Consider the following 22,448-nt stretch of genomic DNA (forward strand, 5'->3'; position numbering starts at 1 on the left):
AGATTACCGTAGGTGTTCTTTAGGATTGGCTGGAATGGTCCTGGTTTGCAGGTTATGATAGGTAGCAAGGTATACCTGAAGTTTGCATAAGAGCAACCTCCAGACAGATGAGTAAAACATATGGGCTAAAAATAAACAAATAATAGGGGGAACAAATGTTAAAATAAATTTAGTAGATTGAATTGCTGGTGATCAATGAAAGGGAGGGGTAAGGGGTATGGTATGTATGAATTTTTTTCTGTTTTCTTTTTATTTATTTTTCTGAATTGATGCAAATGTTCTAAGAAGTGATCATGATGATGACTATACAACTATATGATGATATTGTGAATTACTGATTATATAACAAGAACGAATGATCATATGGTAAGAATGTGTGTGTATGTGGTTGTGTCTCATAAATTAAAATAAATAAATAATAATAAAAAAGCAACCTCCAGAGTAGTCTCTCAACTCTATTTGAACTCTCTCTGCCACTGATATCAACCTCCTAATTTTAAAAACAGACAGGCTACCAAAAAAAAGAGAAAAGAAAGAGAAAAAAAGATAGGCAAATACGTTTATATCATTTATTTTATCTAATTGCTCTGAAAGGCCTGTCACTAAAGCAGAGGTGAAAGTCGGTATATCGCTTTCTAACTGTAACTTTTCCTTCAGTTTGCAGATTCCTCTCTTTCTTGAGACAGTCTGCTGTTGCTCCCCGTAGGAGACGCCAGTCTACTGCAGCACATCTGTTATCTTTACTAAAGTTCATAATCTCGTGTTCTTGTAACATGCATTCTATTCCCTCAGGCATTTTCGGGGAGTCCCTGTACTCATGCGAGGTCTACAGCTGTAGAGTGGGTGACCCCTCCCCACGTTGAGGAAACAGGTCGCCCTGGGGTTACCGTGTGGATTCCCCACCCCAGCTTTTGTCTGTCGTCTCCTGCTGACTTCACCATTTGTTCTGAGTGAGGGGAGGGGCCGTTGTAATAGGACAGCCTTCCACCAAATTGGAGGGGTACAATAGACAAAAAAAAACCAACTTGGACAAGCCCAACTTGGAGAGCAAGATAAGAGCATTTACTAGTGTGTACATGGGGTCCTTGTCCTCGGCGTTGGGAGGAGAGAGAGCAATTCCTGCCGTGATGGTCCACGCTGATCAGAGGGAAGGCAGGGTCTTATAGTGGACATGCACAAAGAAGGCATGGAGCCAAGAGAATGCGTGCGTGTGATTGCCAACAAAGTTAACTGTTTCTTACTCTTTGTCTCTCTGGACACAAGTTCCCAAGTGGTTGACCTTGGGGAAAGAAAATGAAGGCCCAGAGCTGATAGTATGTGCAAGGATGTGCATAATTGATGACAAAGTTGAGGGATATTGAAAAATGCAGTAGCTATTTAAAATGCCCTAGCTTTCTTAAATGTACTTGACCCTGTGTTCCAACTTTTGATTTTGAACATATGACACCAGACAGGAAGTGACTGGCTCCAGAGAAAGGGCATATAAGGCAGAACAGGCCACTTGGGAGGCCTGCTCCTTGGAAACCTTGCCTCCATACTGTATGCTTTATGACAAGTCGTCCAGCCTGATGTTAGAAGAGTCCTAGAGGAGCTCTTCCCTGAGCTCTGGCTATCAGAGCAGAGCCCATGGGCATCTGGAGCGAGGGGCAGCAGAGGTGATCTGGGCATGGCTCAGGGAAGACTCGAGCAGAGTGCACATTGGCTGGACTCTGTCAGTCTTCCCTTGGAATGCCTACTGTGATGTCATCTGGAGTCACAGGCTTGGGGAAGAAACTCTTTGACCTAGAGGGGCATGGAATTGAGTAATGGCACCGATTTGGGGGCTGTTCATCCCCTTGCCATCACCTTTCAGCCTCCTGCTATTATTTGGTTTCCTTGTTTGGGTGTTCTGGGTGCTGTTTTTGGGGAATCAGAACTGGGAGCAGGAGGCAGCCGAGCCAGACTCAGAGGTATGTGATGCATCCTTCCCTTGAAACTCACTGCTCCCTGTCCATAAAGCCATAGAAACTCTTACACATTACACCCTGGACCTGGGGAAGAATTGGATGGGGGGTGGGGTGGGGGAGATACAGCTGATACAGTCCCCATGGATATTTTCTTACAGATCAATTGAAGATAAACCTTTTATCTTCAATTCATTGCTAGGCACAAAGCAGGAGATCAGACGACCCATCAGCCTAAAAATTGGTCTCCCAGAGACTAAGGGGTTCAAGGTTTTTATGGATTCAAACAAGGGGAGATGGAGTTGTTACCATTACAGTAACAAGTATAAGCAGCTACAATTGACAAATGTAAAGGAGTGGGGCTATGCTAGAAGGAAGCTAGCCATTACAAGAACAAGCCAATGATTAGTTCTGCGCTGGCTCAGTTTCCTTCATTAACATTAGGGGGTTGCCTTTGTGATTATAAGACTCTAAAGTTCCAAAAATGAATAAAGAGTGTGTCTGTCACAGGGTTTTTACAATCACAAGGTTGCAAGATAAACACTGTGTAGTTATACAATCATTATCAAAGATGAAGGCAACTGTATTACAGATGATCAATTTCGGGTTATTTCCTTCTGGTTATGATAATACACTAGAAAGTAAAAAGAAATATCTATATAATGATTCAGTATTTATAATCATCCTCATTTCACGGTTACAATGGGAGGCTATTTCAGTGGCTTGGGGGAAAGGAGGGAGAAGTGATTGAAATAAGCAGAGCAGTGAGGTGGATCAAAGGACCAGGATTCACTCCCCAGTATTTATCACCCATCACCACCACCGCCATGTCCAAGATGCATCTCAGGACGGTAGATGCAGCAGGAAATGAAATAGACCAGAACCTCTACTCTCAGGGATGCGAAAGAAGAGGGGAGACTGGGGTGGGGGTTGGACATAGGAAATGAGATAGAAGGAGAGGGAAGGGACTGGGTCTTTTTTTCCCCCCTCCTGATTGGACCTCAGATACAATACTGTCATCACCTATTCCGAATGAGGATTATGCTCATTTTGCATCTCCAATGCTCCATATACTGCCTGGCATAAAATAAGTGCTCCGTTGGTGTTTGTAAAATAACTGGATGTGGGCGGGCCGCGGTGGCTCAGCGGGCAAGAGTGCTTGCCTGCCATGCCGGAGGACCCCGGTTCGATTCCCGGCCCCAGCCCATGTAAAAAACAAACAAACAAACAAAATATAATAAAACAAGAAAATGTTTAAAAGATGTTTCCCTTTCTTCCTCCCATCCTTCCTTCCTTCTCTCTGTCTTTCCTTCCCTTCCTCCCTCTCTCTTTAAAAAAAAAAAAATAAATAAAAAAAAAAAATAACTGGATGATTTTCAACTTTAATCCCAAGTGATTGACAAGATGATGCCCTTTTTTTTTTAATAGAGAAGTTGTGAGTCTGCAGAAAAGTCATGCATCCAATACACAGTTCCCAGATGTCATTCTATTATTAACACCTTGCATTAGTGTGGTATATTTGCTCCAACTCATGAAAGGACATTTAATAATTGTACTGTTTGCTATTGCCCATCTTTTGCGTATGGTTTACTGTTTGTGTTGAACAGTCCTATGTATTTTTTAAGGATTTTAAAAATACATAGGATTTTTTTTTTACGGGCTCATTTTATTTTCATGTGCAAACTGTTCCTGTCTAAAGCTTTGCAAAGGACGTGTACAGATAGGAACACCCTGTAGAGACAGGGAGAATGAGCTGAGGCTTTCCTCCCTCCTGAGCCAGGTGGGCAAGGGGGCGTTACAGAGCTATTTACAGTAAGGACGTGGTCCGCTGCCATTGACCGCTAGACCCTGAACCGATCTGTCTGAGGGGGTGGCCCTCAGTAGGTGACTGTCCACTCTTTGACAGAGGCATCGTCTGTCAAAGCTGAAGAAACAGACAAACTCACAATTACAGTTGGAGATCACTGCAGTGTGGGACACCTGCTCCCAGCCATGGAAAGAACTGCTAGATGGGAAAACCGCGAGGATATAAAGGGGTGAACTCCACATCTGCACCCAAGGTCTCTTTGGAACCCTCCACCCCAAAGCAGCAGAACACACATTCTTTGCAAGCACCTAGGGAATATGCAACAAGATCAACCACATCCTGTTCATCAAGTGAACCTTCACAAATGCAAAATAATGAAATTATGCGGAATATGTTCTCTCACTGTGATAGTCAAACTAGAAATAAATAACGAAAAAATAGCAGGAAAGTCCTCAAGTGTGTGGATATTACACAGCACACTTTGAAACAACCCATGGGTCAAAAAGGAGGTCTCAAAGGAAATGAAAACAATACCTAGAACTGAATGAAAATGCAAATGCAACGTATCAAAATCTGTGGGAGGCAACTAAAGCTTGTACTGAGAGGGATATTTATAGCACTACATCTTTACATTAGATAAAAATAAAAGATCTCAAATAAAAAAATTTATTCTAGTAATATATTTACAATCTAAAACTCCTCCTTTTAACCACATACATATATATATAATTCAGGGCTGTTAATTACGTTCACAATGTGATGTACCACCACCGCCATGCATTACCAAAACTTTACTATCAACACAAATAGAACCTGTGTATAATTGAAGCATTAACTCCCCATTTTCCCTACTCCCACCCTATCCCCTGGCAACCTATATTCTAGATTCTATGAATTTGCTTATTCTAATTATTTCATATCAGTGAGATTATACAATATCCGTCCTTCTGTGTTTGGTTTATTTCGTTCAACATGATATCTTCTAGATTCATCCATGTTGTCACATGCATCAGAATTTCATTCCCTTTTACCACTGTATAATATTCCATTATATGTATATATCATATATGATTTATCCTTTCTCCTGTTGATGGACACTTGAGTTGCTTCCCCCTTTTAGAAATTGTGAATAATGCCACTATGAACATTGGTGTGCAAATAAAGATGATGACATTTTAAGCAACACAGCGGCCTTACCTGGCCAGCAGTCCTGGTCCTTGACTCGCTGAGACAAAGAACTGAAACTTGAGTTGAAGTTGGGAGTTCCTCTTAGGTGTGTATCAACCAAATATCACAAACTGCCAAAGTGTGCAAAACAAAAAGCAACCATGTTTCTAAAGACATCTATATGCTTTGAACGAATTACAGAATAAAGAAATCAGCAAACTGTCTAAGTAGAAGGACATTCGGGAAGCCCCAAATATCCACTAATCATGATTCTTTACAAACAAGTTATGTAATCTTCTTTTTGTTCTGCACACTTTGGCAGTTTGTGATATCTGGTTGAGACACACTTAAGAGTAACTTCCTAAATGGCCTCCTAACTCCATTTTAAATCTCTTAGCCATAGTGACTCCATTTAGTTTTATCTTGAGGCAGGGGCCAGTGTTCTCTTTCTTTCCACTTAGATATCTAATTCCTCCAGTAGGGCCAGGACTAGGATAAGGGAGCACTAGAAAACTCAGTAATCAAGAGAATATTTCGTGCAACATTAAAAAAAATCAAAGGTAATGCAAAAAATTCCCAATGAACCAAATATCAGAAGTTTAAATAAAGAGGATCTAACTCTACTTGCATGACCCTGCTTCGTTGACCCCAACCTTGACCTTTCATTCCAACACTATTTTTTGAAAGACCATTCTTTTCTCATTGAATTGCACTGGTGTTCCTGTTATAAAACAGGTAAAAGTATATGTGTGGATCTATTTCAGGATTCTCTATTTCGTACATTGGTCTTTTAGCCTGTCCTTGCACCAATACCCTACTGTGTTAATTACTGTAACTTTGTAGCAAGTCCTGAAATGTGGTAGTGAAAGTCTTTTCCAACTTTGATTTTCTTCCTGTCAAGTTTAACACACACACACACACACACACACACACACACACACATGCAAGGTTTTGATTGGGACTGTATTGAATTTATAGCTCAGTTTGGAGATAAGTGACATCTTCTAAGTCTTCCAATCTACAAATGTATTTATCTCTTCATTTATTTAGATCTTCTTAATTTTTTTAATACTATCCAGTTTTTGATTTTTAAAAATGTTAAACCAATTGTGCATTCTTGAAGTAAACATAAAGTGTTCATGACGTTATTCAGGTCTTTTTTATTCATGTGTGTATCCCATTATTGCAGCACCATTTGTTGAATTTTTGTTTGTTTGTTTTACTTGTTCATTTGTTTTGGGAAGTGCATGGAGCAGGAATCAAATCTGGGTTCATGTCCTTTTTATGTATTGTGGGATTCAGTTTGCTGATATTTTATTCATGAAGGAAACTGACTTGCAGTTTTCCTTTCTAATAATGTCCTTTTCAGGTTTTAGAATCAAGGCTATCCCATCCAATGTGGAGAAGTAATCCCTCTTTTTAAAATTTTTGAAGATAGTGTAAGATTGGTGTAAGTTTTCTCTTAAATTTGGGGACTAATCAGTGAGTCATCTGGGTCTAGACTTATCTATTCATCTATGGGAAGATTTTTTCTTTTTTTTAAAATAAGATCTCCCTTTAGTAACTTTTTATTTTGAAAAAAGTTCAGACGTAAAAACTGTTGCAGTAACAGCACAAAAAATTCCCTGATACCCTTCACCCTGCTTACTCCAATTGTTAATATTTTATCACTTTTTCATTATCATTGTCTCTTACTCTCTATATATCTATGTGTGTAATGTTTAGGCATACATATTATATTCTGAACTATTTGAGACTAGGTGGCAGACATGCAGTCCCTTTACCTCTAAATACACCAGTGTGCATTTTCTTTCACATAACAACAGTATAATTACCAAAATCAGACCATTAATATTGATACAATACCGTTATCTAATCTAAAACTCTCATCCTATTTTACCATTATTCCAATAAAACCCTTTATTTCAGAATTTTTTTTTCTGGCTCTAGGTCCAATCCAGGATCATATGTCGCATTTAGCTGCCATGTTCCTTTAGTGTCCTTTAATCCAGAGCTGTTCTTCAGTATGTTTTTGTCATTCATGGCCTTCACATTTTTGAAGACTTATGGAACAGTTATTTTGAAGAATATCCCTCAATTTGGGTTTGTCTATTGTTTCCTCAAGATGTGATTTATGTTATACACTTTCAGGTTAGCAATACTCAGTGAATTTTATTTGAATCATTTTGGTGATGTTTTCTTTGATTGTTTGGTTAAGGTAGTGTCCACAGGCTTTCTCCACTGTGAGGTTTCTGTAGGGAGAGAATATGAAGCTTTGTAAATATGCTCTTACTTATCGAACTTTTAGTCATTAATTTTAGCATCCATTGTTAATTCTTGCTTGAATCAATTAAGAGGAAGGTTTCCAAATGACGATTTTCTAATGCCATGTACTTTATTAGTTGGTTTTCTATTTAAAGGAAGAGCTTTGCCTTCTACTTTATTCTTTTGTTTTTTTTTACTGTATAACATATATACAAAGCAAAGAAAGAAAATAGCAATAGTTTTCAAAGCACTTTTCAACAAGTAGTTACAAGACAGATTCCAGAGTTTGTCATGTGCTACCATACCATCAGCTCAGATTTTTCCTTCTAGCTGCTCCAGAATATAGGAGGCTAGAAGGAATGAATATTTTTTTATCATCACAATCGACTTTTTTTGTGTGTGAAAAATAACACATACACAAAAAAGCAATAAATTTCAAAGCATATTGCAACAATTAGCTGTAGAATAGATTTCAGAGTTTGGTGTGGGTTACAATTCCACAATTTTAGGTTTTTACTTCTAGTTGCTCTAAGATACTAAAGACTAAAAGAAATATCAATCTAATGATTCAGCAATCATATTCGTTTGTTAAACCCTAACTTCTCTGTATAACTTCACCATCACCTTTGATCTTTCTGACCCACTCTTTAGGGGTATCTGGGCTATGACGTTCTAACTTTTTCATGTTGGCAGGGGTGTCAATAATATGGGGTAGGGAGATAGAACTAGCTGATGTTCTGGTTTCAGGACTTATCTGGCCTAGGGACCCATCTGGAAGTTGTAGGTTTCAGGAAATTTCATTCATTTTTTTGGTGGGGGGTGCAGTACATGGTCTGGGAATCGAATCTGGATCTTCCTCATGGAAGGCAGGCATTCTACGACTGAACCACCCGTGCACACCTCATTCATTTTTTTATAGTGTAAAATACATATGACATTAAATTCACCATTTAAACCATTTTAAAGCATACTATTCAGTGGCAATTACTATATTCACCATGTTATATACACTATATACAACCATCACCACTATCTAGTTCCAGAACATAGTCAGTAGCCCAAAAGGAAACTCCATATGCATTAAACAGTCACTCCCTTTGCCCTCCTTCCCCCCAGTGTTCTAGTTTGCCAGCTGCTGGAATGCGATATACCAGAAACAGAATGGCTTTTTAGAAGGGGAATTTAATAAGTTGCTAGCTTACAGTTCTAAGACCAAGAAAATGTCCCAATTAAAGCAAGTCTATAGAAATATCCAATCTAAGACATCCAGGGAAAGATACCTTGGTTTGAGAAGGCTGATGAAGTTCAGGGTTTCTCTATCAAGTGAGAAGGCACGTGGTGAACACAGCGTCATCTGCTAGCTTTCTCTCCTGGCTTCCTCTTTCAAGAAGCTCCCCAGGAGGCATTTTTTTCTTCATCTCCAAAGGTCGCTGGCTGGTGGATACTCTCTGCTTCTCATGGCTATGTTATTCTGCTCTCTCAGAATCTCCAGATTTCTACAAAATGTTTGCTCTTTTATAGTATTCCAGTAAACCAATCAAGACCCACCTGAATGGGTGGAGACACATCTCCACCTAATCCAGTTTAACAACCACTCTTGATTGAGTCACATTTCCAGGGAGATGATCTAATTACAGTTTCAAATATACGGTACTGAATAGGGATTAGAAGAAACAGCTGCCTTTACAAAATAGGATTAGGATTAAAGCATGGCTTTTCTAGGGTACACACATCCTTTCAAACCGGCACACCCAGCCTTTAGTAACCACTAATCTGCTGTCTGTCTTTATGCATTTGCCTACTCTGGATATTTCATATACATGTTATCATACAAAATGTAGCCTTTTGGGTCTGGTTTCTTTCAGTAAGCATAATGTTTTCAAGGTTCATCCATGCTGCAGCATGTGTCAGTACTTTATTCTTATTTACAGCTGATGAATATTCCATTGTATATATATATATCATATTTTGTTTATTCATTAATCTATTGATGAACACTTGGGTTGTTTCCACTTTTTGGCAATTGTGAATATTGCTGTTATGAACATTGGAATGCAAATATCTGTTTGAGTTCCTGTTTTCCATTCTTTGAGGTATATACCTAGAAATGGGATTGCTGAGTAATATGGTAATTCTATGTTTAATTGTTTTTTTTTTAAATTTCACTTAAGACACTAGTTTAGTGGAAGAGTTAGTGTAACTAAAGAAAGGGCTTCAAAGGAAAAGGTCCAGCTCTACATTTAATTTTTTGAGAAACTGCCAACCTGTTTTCTATAGCAGTAGCACCATTTCATATTCCCACCAACAATGTATTAAAGTTCCAGTTCCTATTCTCTGCATCCTTGTCAATAATTATTATTTTCCATTAAGAAAAAAATAGACAGTTGAGTGGATGTGAAGTGGTATCCATTGTCATTTTGATTTGCATTTCCCTAATGGCTAATGATGTTGAACATCTTTTTATGTGCTTATTGGCCATTTGTAGGTCTTCTTTGGATAAATACCTATACAAGAACTTTGCCCTTTTTTGGGGGGGGGTGCATGGTCCCCGAATCTACCACATGAAAAGCAGGCATTGTAACCACTGAACTATCGGTGTACCCCTTTGCCCATTTTTTAAATGGGTGGTTGGAGAGAGAGGCCACATCTGAGCAACAAAAGAGGCTCTCTTGGGGGTGACTCTTAGGCCTAAATTTTTTTTTCTTTTTTTTTAAAATTTATTTATTAATTAAAAAAATTAAGAACAAACAAAACATTAACATATAATTCCATTCTACATATATATTCATTAATTCTCAATATCATCACATAGTTGCATATCATCATTTCTTAGAACATTTGCATCAATTCAGAAAAAAAATGAAGACAACAGAAAAAGAAATAAAACAATAACAGAAAAAAAAGATTATACATACTATACCCCTTACCCCTCACTTTCATTTATCACTAGCATTTCAAACTAAATTTATTTTAGCATTTGTTCCCCCATTCCTTATTTTTTCGTTTGTTTTAAATTTATTTATTAATTAAAAAACAACAAACCAAATAAAACATCAACATATATAATAAGTAATTCACAATATCATCACTTAGTTGCATATTCATAATTTTTTAGAACATTTCCATTAATTCAGAAAGAGAAATAAAAAGACAAAAGAAAAAGAAATAAAACGAACACAGGAAAGAAAAAAAACAGATTATACCTACCATACCCCTTACCCCTCACTTTCATTGATCACTAGCATTTCAAACTAAATTTATTTTAGCATTTGTTCCCCCTATTATTTATTTTCATTCCATATGTTCTACTCATTTACTGACAAGGTAGATAAAAGGAGCATCAGACACAAGGTTTTCACAATCACACAGTCACATTGTGAAAGCTCTATCATTATTCAATCATCCTCAAGAAACATGGCTACTGGAACACAGCTCTACATTTTCAGGCAGTTCCCTCCAGCCTCTCCACTACATCTTGAACAACAAGGTGATATCTACTTAATGCATAAGAATAACCTCCAGGATAACCTCTCGACTCTGTTTGGAATCTCTCAGCCATTGACACTGTCTCATTTCACTCTTCCCCCTTTGGTCGAGAAGGTTCTCTCAATCCCTTGATGTTAATTCTCAGCTCATTCTAGGGTTTTTCTCAGTCCCTTGATGCTGAGTCTCAGCTCATTCCAGGATATCTGTCCCACGTTGCCAGGAAGGTCCACACCCCTGGGAGTCATGTCCCATCCAGCCCTTTCTTCAGAGTCAAGGTTTCTTTCTCTGGATGCCTTCGTTTGGACATTTTTATGGCCACCTTAGAACTGTGAACTTTCAACTTAATAAATACCCTTTATGAAAGCTCTATCATTATTCAATCATCCTCAAGAAACATGGCTACTGGAACACAGCTCTACATTTTCAGGCAGTTCCCTCCAGCCTCTCCACTACATCTTGAACAACAAGGTGATATCTACTTAATGCATAAGAATAACCTCCAGGATAACCTCTCGACTCTATTTGCAATCTCTCAGCCATTGCCACTTTGTCTCATTTCACTCTTCCCCTTTTGGTTGAGAAGGTTTTCTCAACCCCTTGTAGCTAAGTCTCAGCTCATTCTAGGGTTTTTCTCAATCCCTTGATGCTGAGTCTCAGCTCATTCTAGGATTTCTGTCCCACATTGCCAGGAAGGTCCACAGCCCTGGGAGTCATGTCCCGCATAGACAGGGGGAGGGTGGTGAGATTGCTTGTTGTGTTGGCTGGAGAGAGAGGCCACATCTGAGCAACAAAAGAGGCTGTCTTGGGGGTGACTCTTAGACCTAAATTTTAAGTAAATATGACCTATCCTTTGTGGGGTTAAGTTTCATATGAACGAACCCCAAGACTGGGGGCTCAGCCTATTGCTTTGGTTGTCTGCACTGCATATGAGAATATCAAGAATTCTCCACTTGGGGAAGTTGAATTTTCCCCCTTTCTCACCATTCCCCAAAGGGGACTTTGCAATACTTTTTTATTCACTATTCAAATCACTCTGGGGTTTATTAGGGCATCACTCTGGACAAACCAACAAAATCTCATGCTCTACTCAAAGTTCCATGTACTTATGGTGTTCAATTAAGCTGTCTACATAAGTTATATTAGGAAATGCACTAGTCAAAATATAAATTTTGTACCAAATAAACATTTTTTTGGCTTAGTCTCACACATAAGTTAAAATTTTTAAATATTAATTACTATCACTTTTCAACACCCTGCAGTAATGACATTCCTATGTTCTTCCTCATGCAAAAACAATTCTTTAAATTTGTACATTTAGTCACCATCATTATATACTCTAGGCATCCCTAGATTATACCATCTCAGTCTTTATCGTCTATCTTTCTTTCTGATTTCATTTGTGCCCCCAGCCCTCCTCCCTCTATCATTCTCACATTCAGCTTCATTCAGTGTTCTAACATTACTGTATGACAGTTAGAAAGTATTGTGCTACCCATTTCTGAATTTTTACAATCAGTCCTGTTGCACAATATGTATCCCTTCAGCTCCAATTACCCAATATCTTACCCTATTTCTACCTCCTGATGGACATGAAACAGAGATGACGTCTCTGTTACCAATGACATTCTCCAAGTTTATTCACTAATGTCAGTTCATATCAGAAGGAACATACAGTATTTGTCCTTTGTTTCTGGCTAATCTCACTCAGCATAATGTCCTTAAGGTCCATCCATTTTGTTACATACTTTATAACTTTATTCTGACTTATAGCTGCATAATATTCCATTGTATGTATATATCACAGCTTGTTTAGCCACTCATCTGTTGATGGACATTTGGGCTGTTTCCATCTCTTTGCAATTGTGAATAATGCTGCTATATATATTGGTGTGCAAACGTCTGTTCGTGTCCATGCCCTCATGTCCTCTGAGTAGATACCTAGCAATAGTATTGCCGGGTCATATGGCAATTCTATACTTAGGTTTCTGAGGAACCACCAAACTGCCTTCCACAGCGGTTGTACCAATTGACATTCCCACCAATGGTGGATAAGTGTGCCTCTTTCTCCACATCCTCTCCAGTACTTGTCGTTTTCTTTTTTATTGATAATGGCCATTCTGGTGGGTGTGAGATGATATCTCATTGTGGTGTTGATTTGCATTTCCCTAACAGCCAAGGAAGTTGAGCATCTTTTCATTTGCCTTTTGTATTTCCTCTTCTGAGAAGTGTCCGTTCAAGTCTTTTGCCCATTTTGTAATTGGGTTGTCTGTCTTTTTCTTATTGAGTTGAACAATCTCTTTATATATTCTGGATACTAGATCTTTATTTGATATATTGTTTCCAAATATTGTCTCCCATTGTGTAGGCTGTCTTTTTACTTTCTTGACGAAGTTCTTTGATGTACAAAAGTGTTTAATTTTCAGGAGTTCCCATTTATTTATTTATTTATTTCTTCAATGCTCGTGCTTTGGGTGTAAGGTCTAGGAAACCACCTCCTATTATAAGATTTATAAGATACTTCCCTATATTTTCTTCTAGCAGTTTTATCGTCTTAGATCTAATGTTTAGGTCCTTGATCCATTTTGAGTTAATTTTTGTATAGGGTGTGAGATATGGATCCTCATTCATTCTTTTGCATATGGATACCAGTTCTCTAGGCACCATTTATTGGAGAGACTGTTCTGTCCAGGTGAGTTGGCTTGACTGCCTTATCAAAGATCAATTGTCCATAGATGAGAGGGTCTATATCTGAACACTCTATTCAATTCCACTGGTCAGTATATCTATCTTTATGCCAGTACCATGCTGTTTTGACCACTGTAGCTTCATAATATGCCTTAAAGTCAGGTAGCGTGAGACCTCCAACTTCATTTTTCTTTGTCAGGATACTTTTAGCTATTCAGGGCACCCTACCCTTCCAAATAAATTTGGTTATTGGCTTTCCTATTTCTGAAAAGTAAGTTTCTGGGATTTTAATTGGTATTGCATTTAATCTGTAAATCATTTTAGGTAGAATTGACATTTTAACTATATTTAGTCTTCCAGTTCATGAACACGGTATGCCCTTCCATTTATTTAGTTCTTCTGTGATTTCTTTAGGATATTTGTTTTAATATAAGATCATGTCATCTCCATATAGATGGTTTTACTTCTTCCTTTCCAATTTGGATGACTTTTCATTTTTTTCATGCCTGATTTCTTTATTTCTTTTCCTGTCTAGAACTTCCAGTACAATATTGAACAAAAGTGGTGAAAGCCCTTTGTTCTTGATTTTAGAAAGAAAGCTTTCAGTCTTTCACCATTAAGTATGACGTCAGATGTGGTTTTTTCATAAATGCCCTTTATCCTGGAGAGGGATTTCTCCCTATTACCAGTTTATGGAGTATTTTTTTTTCTCATGAAAGGATATTGGACTTTGTCAAATGCTGTTACTTCATCAGTCCATGTACTTCATTACTTCCCATGTAATGAAAGACCTTCTGGCTCATCTCATTCTTCTCAGTCCCAGCCCAGAAATAGTCATTAGGCATCTTAATTGTTATTGAGATGGCATTGTTTCTAGGCCCTCTCATGGACATATATAGGAAGTGTGTGTGTGTGTGTGTGTGCATGTGCGTGCATGGTTCTGTTATATAACCTTGAATTCATACTGTTACCTCCAGTTCCATGCTAATACCACATGGTTCATTCTAGTCTACCACCTTTCCATAATTGTAATACCCTTCCCTAACAGTGAGAAACCTGGCTCTTATTATCCTCATTAGATGTACTTATTTGCTTAATTATAGAATACTTTAAATATAGCTTCACAATTAATAAACCATATCACTGCAAAAGAAGCCAACTAAGGTTTAATATCCATTTACAAATCTCATTGTCTTTAGTATGAGTGCATATAATAAAAATACTGTATTCGAAAATTACTTGGGTTGGTTATTTTCCTCCTGTCCCTTCAGTGTCGCTATGCTATTCATTTGAAGTATAACTTGCTTCTTTGGTTTTGTTTGTATTCCACTTTAATTTTGTTTTTCTCTGAATTCCTTCATCCTTTCTATCCTCTTCCCACTGACCTCATTAGTTTATTCATACTGTGTTTCCTTTTGCAAAAAGTAACCAGATTCTTGGATATTTTCTTAGTTACTTTTTTTAGCCATTTGGATCCTTCTTTTGTGACATGCCTATTCAAGCCTGCTTTAGTTTGCTAATGTTGCCAGAATGTAATATACCAGAAATGGATTTGCTTTCATAAAGGGTATTTATTAAGTTGAAAGTTCACAGTTCTAAGGTGGCCATAAAAATGCCCAAACGAAGGCATCCAGAGAAAGAAACCTTGACTCTGAAGAAAGGGCTGGATGGGACATGACTCCCAGGGGTGTGGACCTTCCTGGCAACGTTGGACAGAAATCCTGGAATGAGCTGAGACTCAGCATCAAGGGACTGAGAAAAACCCTAGAATGAGCTGAGAATTAACATCAAGGGATTGAGAGAACCTTCTCGACCAAAGGGGGAAGAGTGAAATGAGACAGTGTCAATGGCTGAGAGATTCCAAACAGAGTCGAGAGGTTATCCTGGAGGTTATTCTTATGCATTAAGTAGATATCACCTTGTTGTTCAAGATGTAGTGGAGAGGCTGGAGGGAACTGCCTGAAAATGTAGAGCTGTGTTCCAGTAGCCATGTTTCTTGATGATGATTGAACAATGATATAGTTTTCACAATGAGACTCTGTGAATGTGAAAACCTTGTGTCTGATGCTCCTTTTAGCTACTATATCAACAGAAGAGTAGAACATATGGAATAAAAATAAACCATAGGGGGGGAACAAATGTTAAAAATAAATTTAGTTTGAAATGCTAGTGGTAAATGAAAGCGAGGGGTAAGGGGTATAGTACGTATAATCTTTTTTTCTCTATTATCGTTTATTTCTTTTTCTGTTGTCTTTTTATTTCTTTTTCTAAATCGATGCAAATGTTCTAAGAAATGATGAATATGCAACTATGTGATGATATTAAGAATTACTGATTTATATGTAGAATGGAATGATATCTTAATGCTTTGTTAATTTTTTTTAATTAATAAAAAAGTTAAAAAAAAAAAGAAAGGGTTGGATAGCATCTGCGTTTCCTCTGTCACATGGGAAGGCATGTGGGTGCTGGTGCTTTCTTAGCTTCTCTGGGACAAACTCTGGATTTCTTCTCTTAGCTTCCCTTGGCTTGCTCCAGATTCTGGCTTTTCAGTACTGTGGGTCCTTGCTTAGTATCTCATGGGAAGGTCTGCAACTCCAAACATCTGTGTCTAGGGCATCTCTGAACTGTTTCTCTCTCTGTGAGCTCTCTTAAAGACTCCAGTGAGCTCATTAAGATTCACCTTGAATGGGGTCATATCTCCATCTAATCAAAAGGTCACATTAACAATTGGGTGTGCCACATCTCCATAGAAACCACCTAATCAAGAGGTCCCAGCCTACAATACTGGATCAAGATGAAAAGAACATGGCTACCCTAAGAGTTCTGGAGGACCTCTGTTGTTGCTCAAATGTGGCCTCAGTCTCTCTAAGCCCAACTCTGCAAGTGAAATCATTGCCTTCCCACCTATGTGGGACATGACATCCATGAATAAAATCTCCCTGGCAACATGGGAGATGACTCCCAGGGATGAATCTAGACCTAGCAACATGGGATCAACAATTACATCCTGACCAAAAGGGGTAAAAAACTGTAATTAATAAAGTATCAGTGGCAGAGAGAGTTCAAATAGAATCGAAAGGCTATTCTGGAGGTTGCTTCTATGAAGGCTTCAGGTAGACCTTGCTGCCTATCATAACCTGCGAACCCCCAACCAAGATCATTCCAGCCAATCCTAAAGAACACCTAGGGCAATATATAAGATTCCACAAGGGTTTCAGGCTCTAGAGTAACTTGCCAGAAACCTACAACCTCCAAATGGGTCCCTGGTTCAGATAAGTCCTGAAACCCAGCCCAACCTCTCCAAAACATCAGATAGTTCCATCTCCCTACCCCATATTAGTGACAGACCCTTCCAATATTAAAAATTTAGAATTGTCATTGCCCAAACGACCCCAATGAGAGGTATGGAAAGATCAAAGATGATGGTGGAATTATATATAGAAGATAGGACTTAACAAATGAATATGAATTGTGAATCATTATATTGATATCTCTTTTAGTCTCCAGTATTTTAGAGCAGCTAGAAGTGAAAACCTAAAATTGTAACCCATGTCAAAGTCTGAAATATGTTCTACTACTAATTGTGGTGCTGTGATTTGAAATTTATAGCTTATATATATATATATGTTATTGTTCACACACAAAATAGGAAAAAATGTCGATTGTAATGATAAAAAAGTATTTAAGCCCTCTAGCCTCCTATATACTAGAGCAGCTAGAAGGAAAAATATGAGAGGATCATATGGGAGCCCATGACAAACTTTGGGATCTGTCCTATAACCACTTATTGAAGAGTGCTTTGAAAACCATTGCTTTTTTATTTCTTTGCTTTGTATACATGTTATACTATACAATAAAAAAAGTTAAAAAAAAAAGAACATGGCTACCCCTACAAAACTGGATTAGGATTAAAAGAACATGGCTTTTCTGGTGTAAACCAGATTCAAACCAGCACAAATTTTTTTGCCTGTCTTCTATTGAGTTGCTTGCCTTTTATTGGTTTGTAGGGATTCTTTATGCATTATGAACAGACCCTTTGATGAATATATGCATTGAAATGTCTTCTCTTTTCACTACATGGCTTCCCTTTTCACTCCCTTGATGATGTCTTCTGATAATTAGAAATTCTTAATTTTACTGCTTATAGCATTTTTCTTTTATGGATAATGCATTAATAGTGCTTTTCTTTTGGTTCATCCTAAAACTTTTGGTCTACCCCCCAATTTATGATGATATACTTCTATATTTTCCTCTAAAAATCTCTATTGTTTAATCTTTCACATCTAGACTGCTTGCCTGGAATTGATTTTTGCATACAGTACAGAGAAAAGATATGATTTTTTTCCCATATGAATATCTTATACAGTAAGTACCATCCTCAGTACCATCTCTTCACCTCACTACACTGAAGTGTCACTATCATCATACATCAAGTGACTAAACATATGGGAGGTAGTTTCTATATTCTTCTTCTGTTCCATTGATCTATCTTTTTCTATCCATAGTTCTGCAAGACATTATCTTAGCTAATGTCATTTTATAAACAAGTCTTGATAAATCTGTATTGTTTTCACTTTGATTGCCTTTACTTTTCGTGGCCTTTTTTAATCTATATAAATCTTAGAATCAGCTATTAACAGCCACAAAAAATTGCTGGGATTTTGGTTGGAAGTATGGGATCAGTGTGGGAAGGACTGAAATGATTAAAATATTTGTTTTTCCAATCCATAAATATGGTATTCCTCCATTTATTTAGATTTTCTCTAATTTCTCTCAGTGTTTTCAGTGTTACTCTTGAGCTTATTGTTAAATTTATTCTAGGATATTCTGTTTTTTTATGTATTTGTAAAAATATATCATTTAAATGTTTCATTCTCTATTTGCTGTTGTTATATAAAAATTGTTTTACTATAATGACTGGTTTAGTTTGCTAAGGCTGAAGAAATGCAGTACATCAGAAATAGACTGGCTTTTATAAAGGGGATTTATTTAGTTCAAAATTTACAATTCCTTGGAGAAAAGGTAGTCAATTTTCATCTGGTTTTGTCTGTCATACGGGAAGGCACACAGCGATGTTTGCTGGCCTTCTCTCCTAGCTTCTGGGTTCCAATGACTTTCCCTGGGGCATGTCCTTTCTGCCTCTCCAAATATCTGGGTCTGAGTTGGTTCTACACTAGAAAACAACCATGCATATTATAGTTAAAGAAATAAAATACAAGCTTAAATATATTCGTAAAGAACAGAACACCTTAAAAAGTGATCTAGCAGATATGAAAAAAACAAATAATACTTCTAGAAATGAAGAATACATAACTGAAATTAAAACCTTAAGAGATGGATAAGCATGTATATTGGAAAGAAAAAAATCATACAAAACATTTAAAAAAAGGATTAAGGGATGAGAACTCTCTCGGGGAATTTGAGGCAGGCTAGAACAGGGAAAGAGGGGAGAGAAAAAAAACATGAAGAAGCCCTTGAACAAAGACAGTTAATCAAGGTTAGGAGGCCCTTTGTCCTGGGAAGACAACTTGCCTAGATCCTACCTACTTGCAGCAAACACCTGGCAGCAGCCAGCCCATCTGAAGCCAAATGACCCTCACCTGAATGACTCATCTACAGAGAAGGGTAGAGCCACCCAAATACACTACCAGGCATCACCCAGGAGAGAAGGAAGGATAGAAGAAAAAGCCTTAAACAAGGAAGGGGGAGGGAGGGAATAAGTAAAGCTAATCTATAAAAGCAAATAACCTTACATCGCCTATGGCTTCTCACCTCCCTCAACTCTGTCTTTGTGAGAGTGCCCACACATCCTGGTACACGTGTATCTAATAAATTTTCTGTCTGCTTACTCTTAAAAATGCCCAAAAACCAATGATCTAAGCTTCAGTCTCAAAGAACTAGATAAAGAACACTTTAAGCCCAAAAAGAACTGAAGAAAAACAAATTGATTAAATAGAAAACAAATATTTTTCAACAAGTATTTTTCACCACTGCTATTCCAACATTGTACTGGAAGTTCTAGCCAGAGCAGTTAGGCAAGAAAAAGAAACAAGGGGCATCCAAGTCGAAAAGAAAGAAGTAAAACTTTCCCTATTTGCAGATCCTAATACAGAAAATCCCAAAGAATCTACAAGAAAGCTATTAGAGTTAATAAATGAATTCAGCAAATTCATTTTTGAGTACAAGATGAACAAATAAAAATCAGTGGTGTTTCTATACACTAGCAATGAACAACCTGAAAAGGAAATCAAGGAAAGAATTCCATTTACAACAGTAACTAAAAGAAATATTTAGAAATAGATTTAACTGAGAATCTAAAAGATTTGTACACGGAAAACTACACATTATTGCTGAAATAAAGTAGATCTAAATAAATGGGAAGACATTCTATGTTCATGGATCGGAAAAGTTATTTTTTTTTTAATTGTATGATTCCGCTTATATGAAATAGCTAAAATAAGCAAATTCATAGAGACAAAGTAGATTAACAGGGACAGGAGGAATGAGTTTTTGTTCAATATATACAGAGTTTCTGTTTGAATTCATGAAAAAGTCTTGGTAATGGATGATGGTGATGATAGCTCAACATTATGATTGTAATCAATGTCATTAACGTGTACACTAAAAAATGGTTACAATGGGAAATTTTCTGTTATATATATGTGTGTGTGTGTTATCACAATTAAAGAAAAAGGTCTATATCTCCTATATCTCTCTCTTTTTTTTTCTTTTTAACATAACTTACAAACACGAACATTCTTACCATATGATCATTCCATTCTTGATACATAAACAAAAACTCACAATATCATCACATAGTTGTATATTCATCACCACGATCACCTCTCAGAACATTTGCATCAATCCAGAAAAAGAAAGAAAAAGAAAAAAGAAAAAAATTCGTACATACCATACCCCTCCCCCTCCCCATCCCCAATCACCAGCATTTCCATGTACTAAATTTATTTTAAAAGTAAATATGTTTAAGATGTCTAGATTTCTCAAGGTGATTTACAAATTCAATGCAATCCAATCAAAATTCCAACAACCCCTCGTAGAAATATAAAACCCAACCATTAAACACATGCAAAAAGACAAGGGGCCCCAAAAAGCCAAAACTATCTAGAAAAAGATGAATAAAATTGGGAGGATTCACACTTATCAATTTTAAAACTTATTACAAAGACAGTACTCAAAGCAGCATGGTTGTGGCACAAGGACAGACAAATAGACCAATGGAACAGAATTAAGAGTTCAGAAATAAGCCTCCATATCTATGGCCAACTGATTTCTGACAAGGGTGCCAACTGTACTCTATGAAGAAAGAATAATCTCTTCAATAAATAGTCTGGGAAAAGTGTATATTGACATGCAAAAAAAAAAAAGTTTGTCCCTACCTCACAACATATATAAATCTTAACTCAGAATGTATCAAAGACCTAAATATAGGAACTAAAACTATAAAACTCTTAGATGAAAACAGAAATATCTTCAGGGCATTGTAGACAATGGATTCTTAGACTTTACACCAAAAACATGAGCAGCAACAACAAAAACTAGGTAACTGGGACCATCAATTAAAAAGTTTTGTGCATCAAAGGGCATTCATTTTCAAAAAAACAAAACGACACCAACAGAATGGTAAGAGATATTTAGAAATCATATATGCGATAAGGGTTTAATATGCAGTACACATAAAGAACTCCTACACTCAACAACAAAGCAAAAACCCAACTGAAAAATGGGCAAAGGTCTTGCATAGACATTTCTCCAAAGAAGACATACAAATGGCCAATAACTTTTTTTACGGAAAAAGTTGTTCAACATTACTAGCCATTAGGGAAGTGCAAATCAAAACCACAATGAGATACTACTTCATATACACTAGACTGGCTTTTTTTTTTTTTAATGGAAAATAACAAGTGTTGGTGAGAATGAAGAGAATTGGAACCCTCACACCTTGTTGGTTGGAATATAAAATGGTGCAACAGTTTTGCAACCTGCATTTGGAAAGAAGGTTGGTGGTTCCTTAAAAAATTAAACATAGAATTACCATATGACTCAGCCATCACATCTCTAGGTATATACCCCAAATAATTGAAAGCAGGGACTCAAACAGATACCTGCTTTCCAGTTTTCAGAGCAGCATTATTTACTAGGGCCAAAAAGTTGAAGCAACTTGTGTCCACCAACAGAAGAATGGATAAATAATATATGGACTATACTACATATATTCTATATATGTTAGAATATTATTCAGCCATAAAAACGAATAAAGTTCTGATACACGCTATAATGTGGATGAACGTTGAAGACTTAATGTTGAGCAAAATAAGTCAGACACAAATGACATATATAGTATGATCTCACTATATATGTCTCACTATATATGTATGATATGAAATAACTTGATTATACAAAAACATAAAGACAAAGTAGATTACAGGTTACCAAGGACTGGGAGTGAGGGGAATGCAGAGTTATTGCTTAATGGGTCCAGAGTTTCTATTTAAGGTAATGGAAAAGTTTTGGTAATGGATGATTATGAGAATAGCAGAACATTGTGAATGTAACTAACACTGAATTGTATGCTTGAAACTGGTTAAAATGGGAAATTTTATTGTTGTATTTATGTTACCATAATTTAAAAAAATCTGAGAAGAGTTTTTCCCACCCAGAACTCAAGCTTTCTTACTTTGTTGGACAGATATTTTTCCTATCCACATTCACTATTCACCGAGTGTATAGCCCTTTAGGAATCCTGTTTGTTTTTTTTTTAGTCTCAGTTCCAAAAACCCACCTCACCATGAACCTTGTCACATTCTCTTCCACTCTTCAAAACTCTTTGTTTACACTTGGTTCACAGCTTGTCAGAGGGTTGCAAAGTAGCGGGTTAAAAAGATGCCACCTACATGGGACAGAAATCCTAGAAGGAGCTGGGACTCAGCATGAAGGGATTGAGAAAACCTTCTCGACCAAAAGGGGGAAGAGTGAAATGAGACAAAATAAAGTGTCAATGGCTGAGAGATTCCAAACAGAGTCGAGAGGTTATCCTGGAGGTTACTCTTATGCATTAAATAGATATTACCTGCTTA

At 37.1% G+C, this 22,448-nt stretch overlaps 1 protein-coding gene across 1 annotated transcript in view; it reads left to right on the forward strand.

Moving 5' to 3' along the window:
* The first annotated feature begins 1,572 nt into the window (after positions 1-1,572).
* SPATA31H1 (SPATA31 subfamily H member 1) overlaps positions 1,573-22,448 on the forward strand; it is a 41,867-nt gene continuing 20,991 nt past the window's right edge. Inside the window, exon 1 of the mRNA XM_077152463.1 lies at positions 1,573-1,949. Coding sequence (XP_077008578.1) covers positions 1,806-1,949 — 144 coding nt within the window. The 5' untranslated portion in view covers positions 1,573-1,805. The remainder of the gene's footprint in view (positions 1,950-22,448) is intronic.

The sequence above is a fragment of the Tamandua tetradactyla genome, chromosome 3 (genome assembly GCF_023851605.1).
Source record: "Tamandua tetradactyla isolate mTamTet1 chromosome 3, mTamTet1.pri, whole genome shotgun sequence".
NCBI lineage: Eukaryota > Metazoa > Chordata > Mammalia > Pilosa > Myrmecophagidae > Tamandua > Tamandua tetradactyla.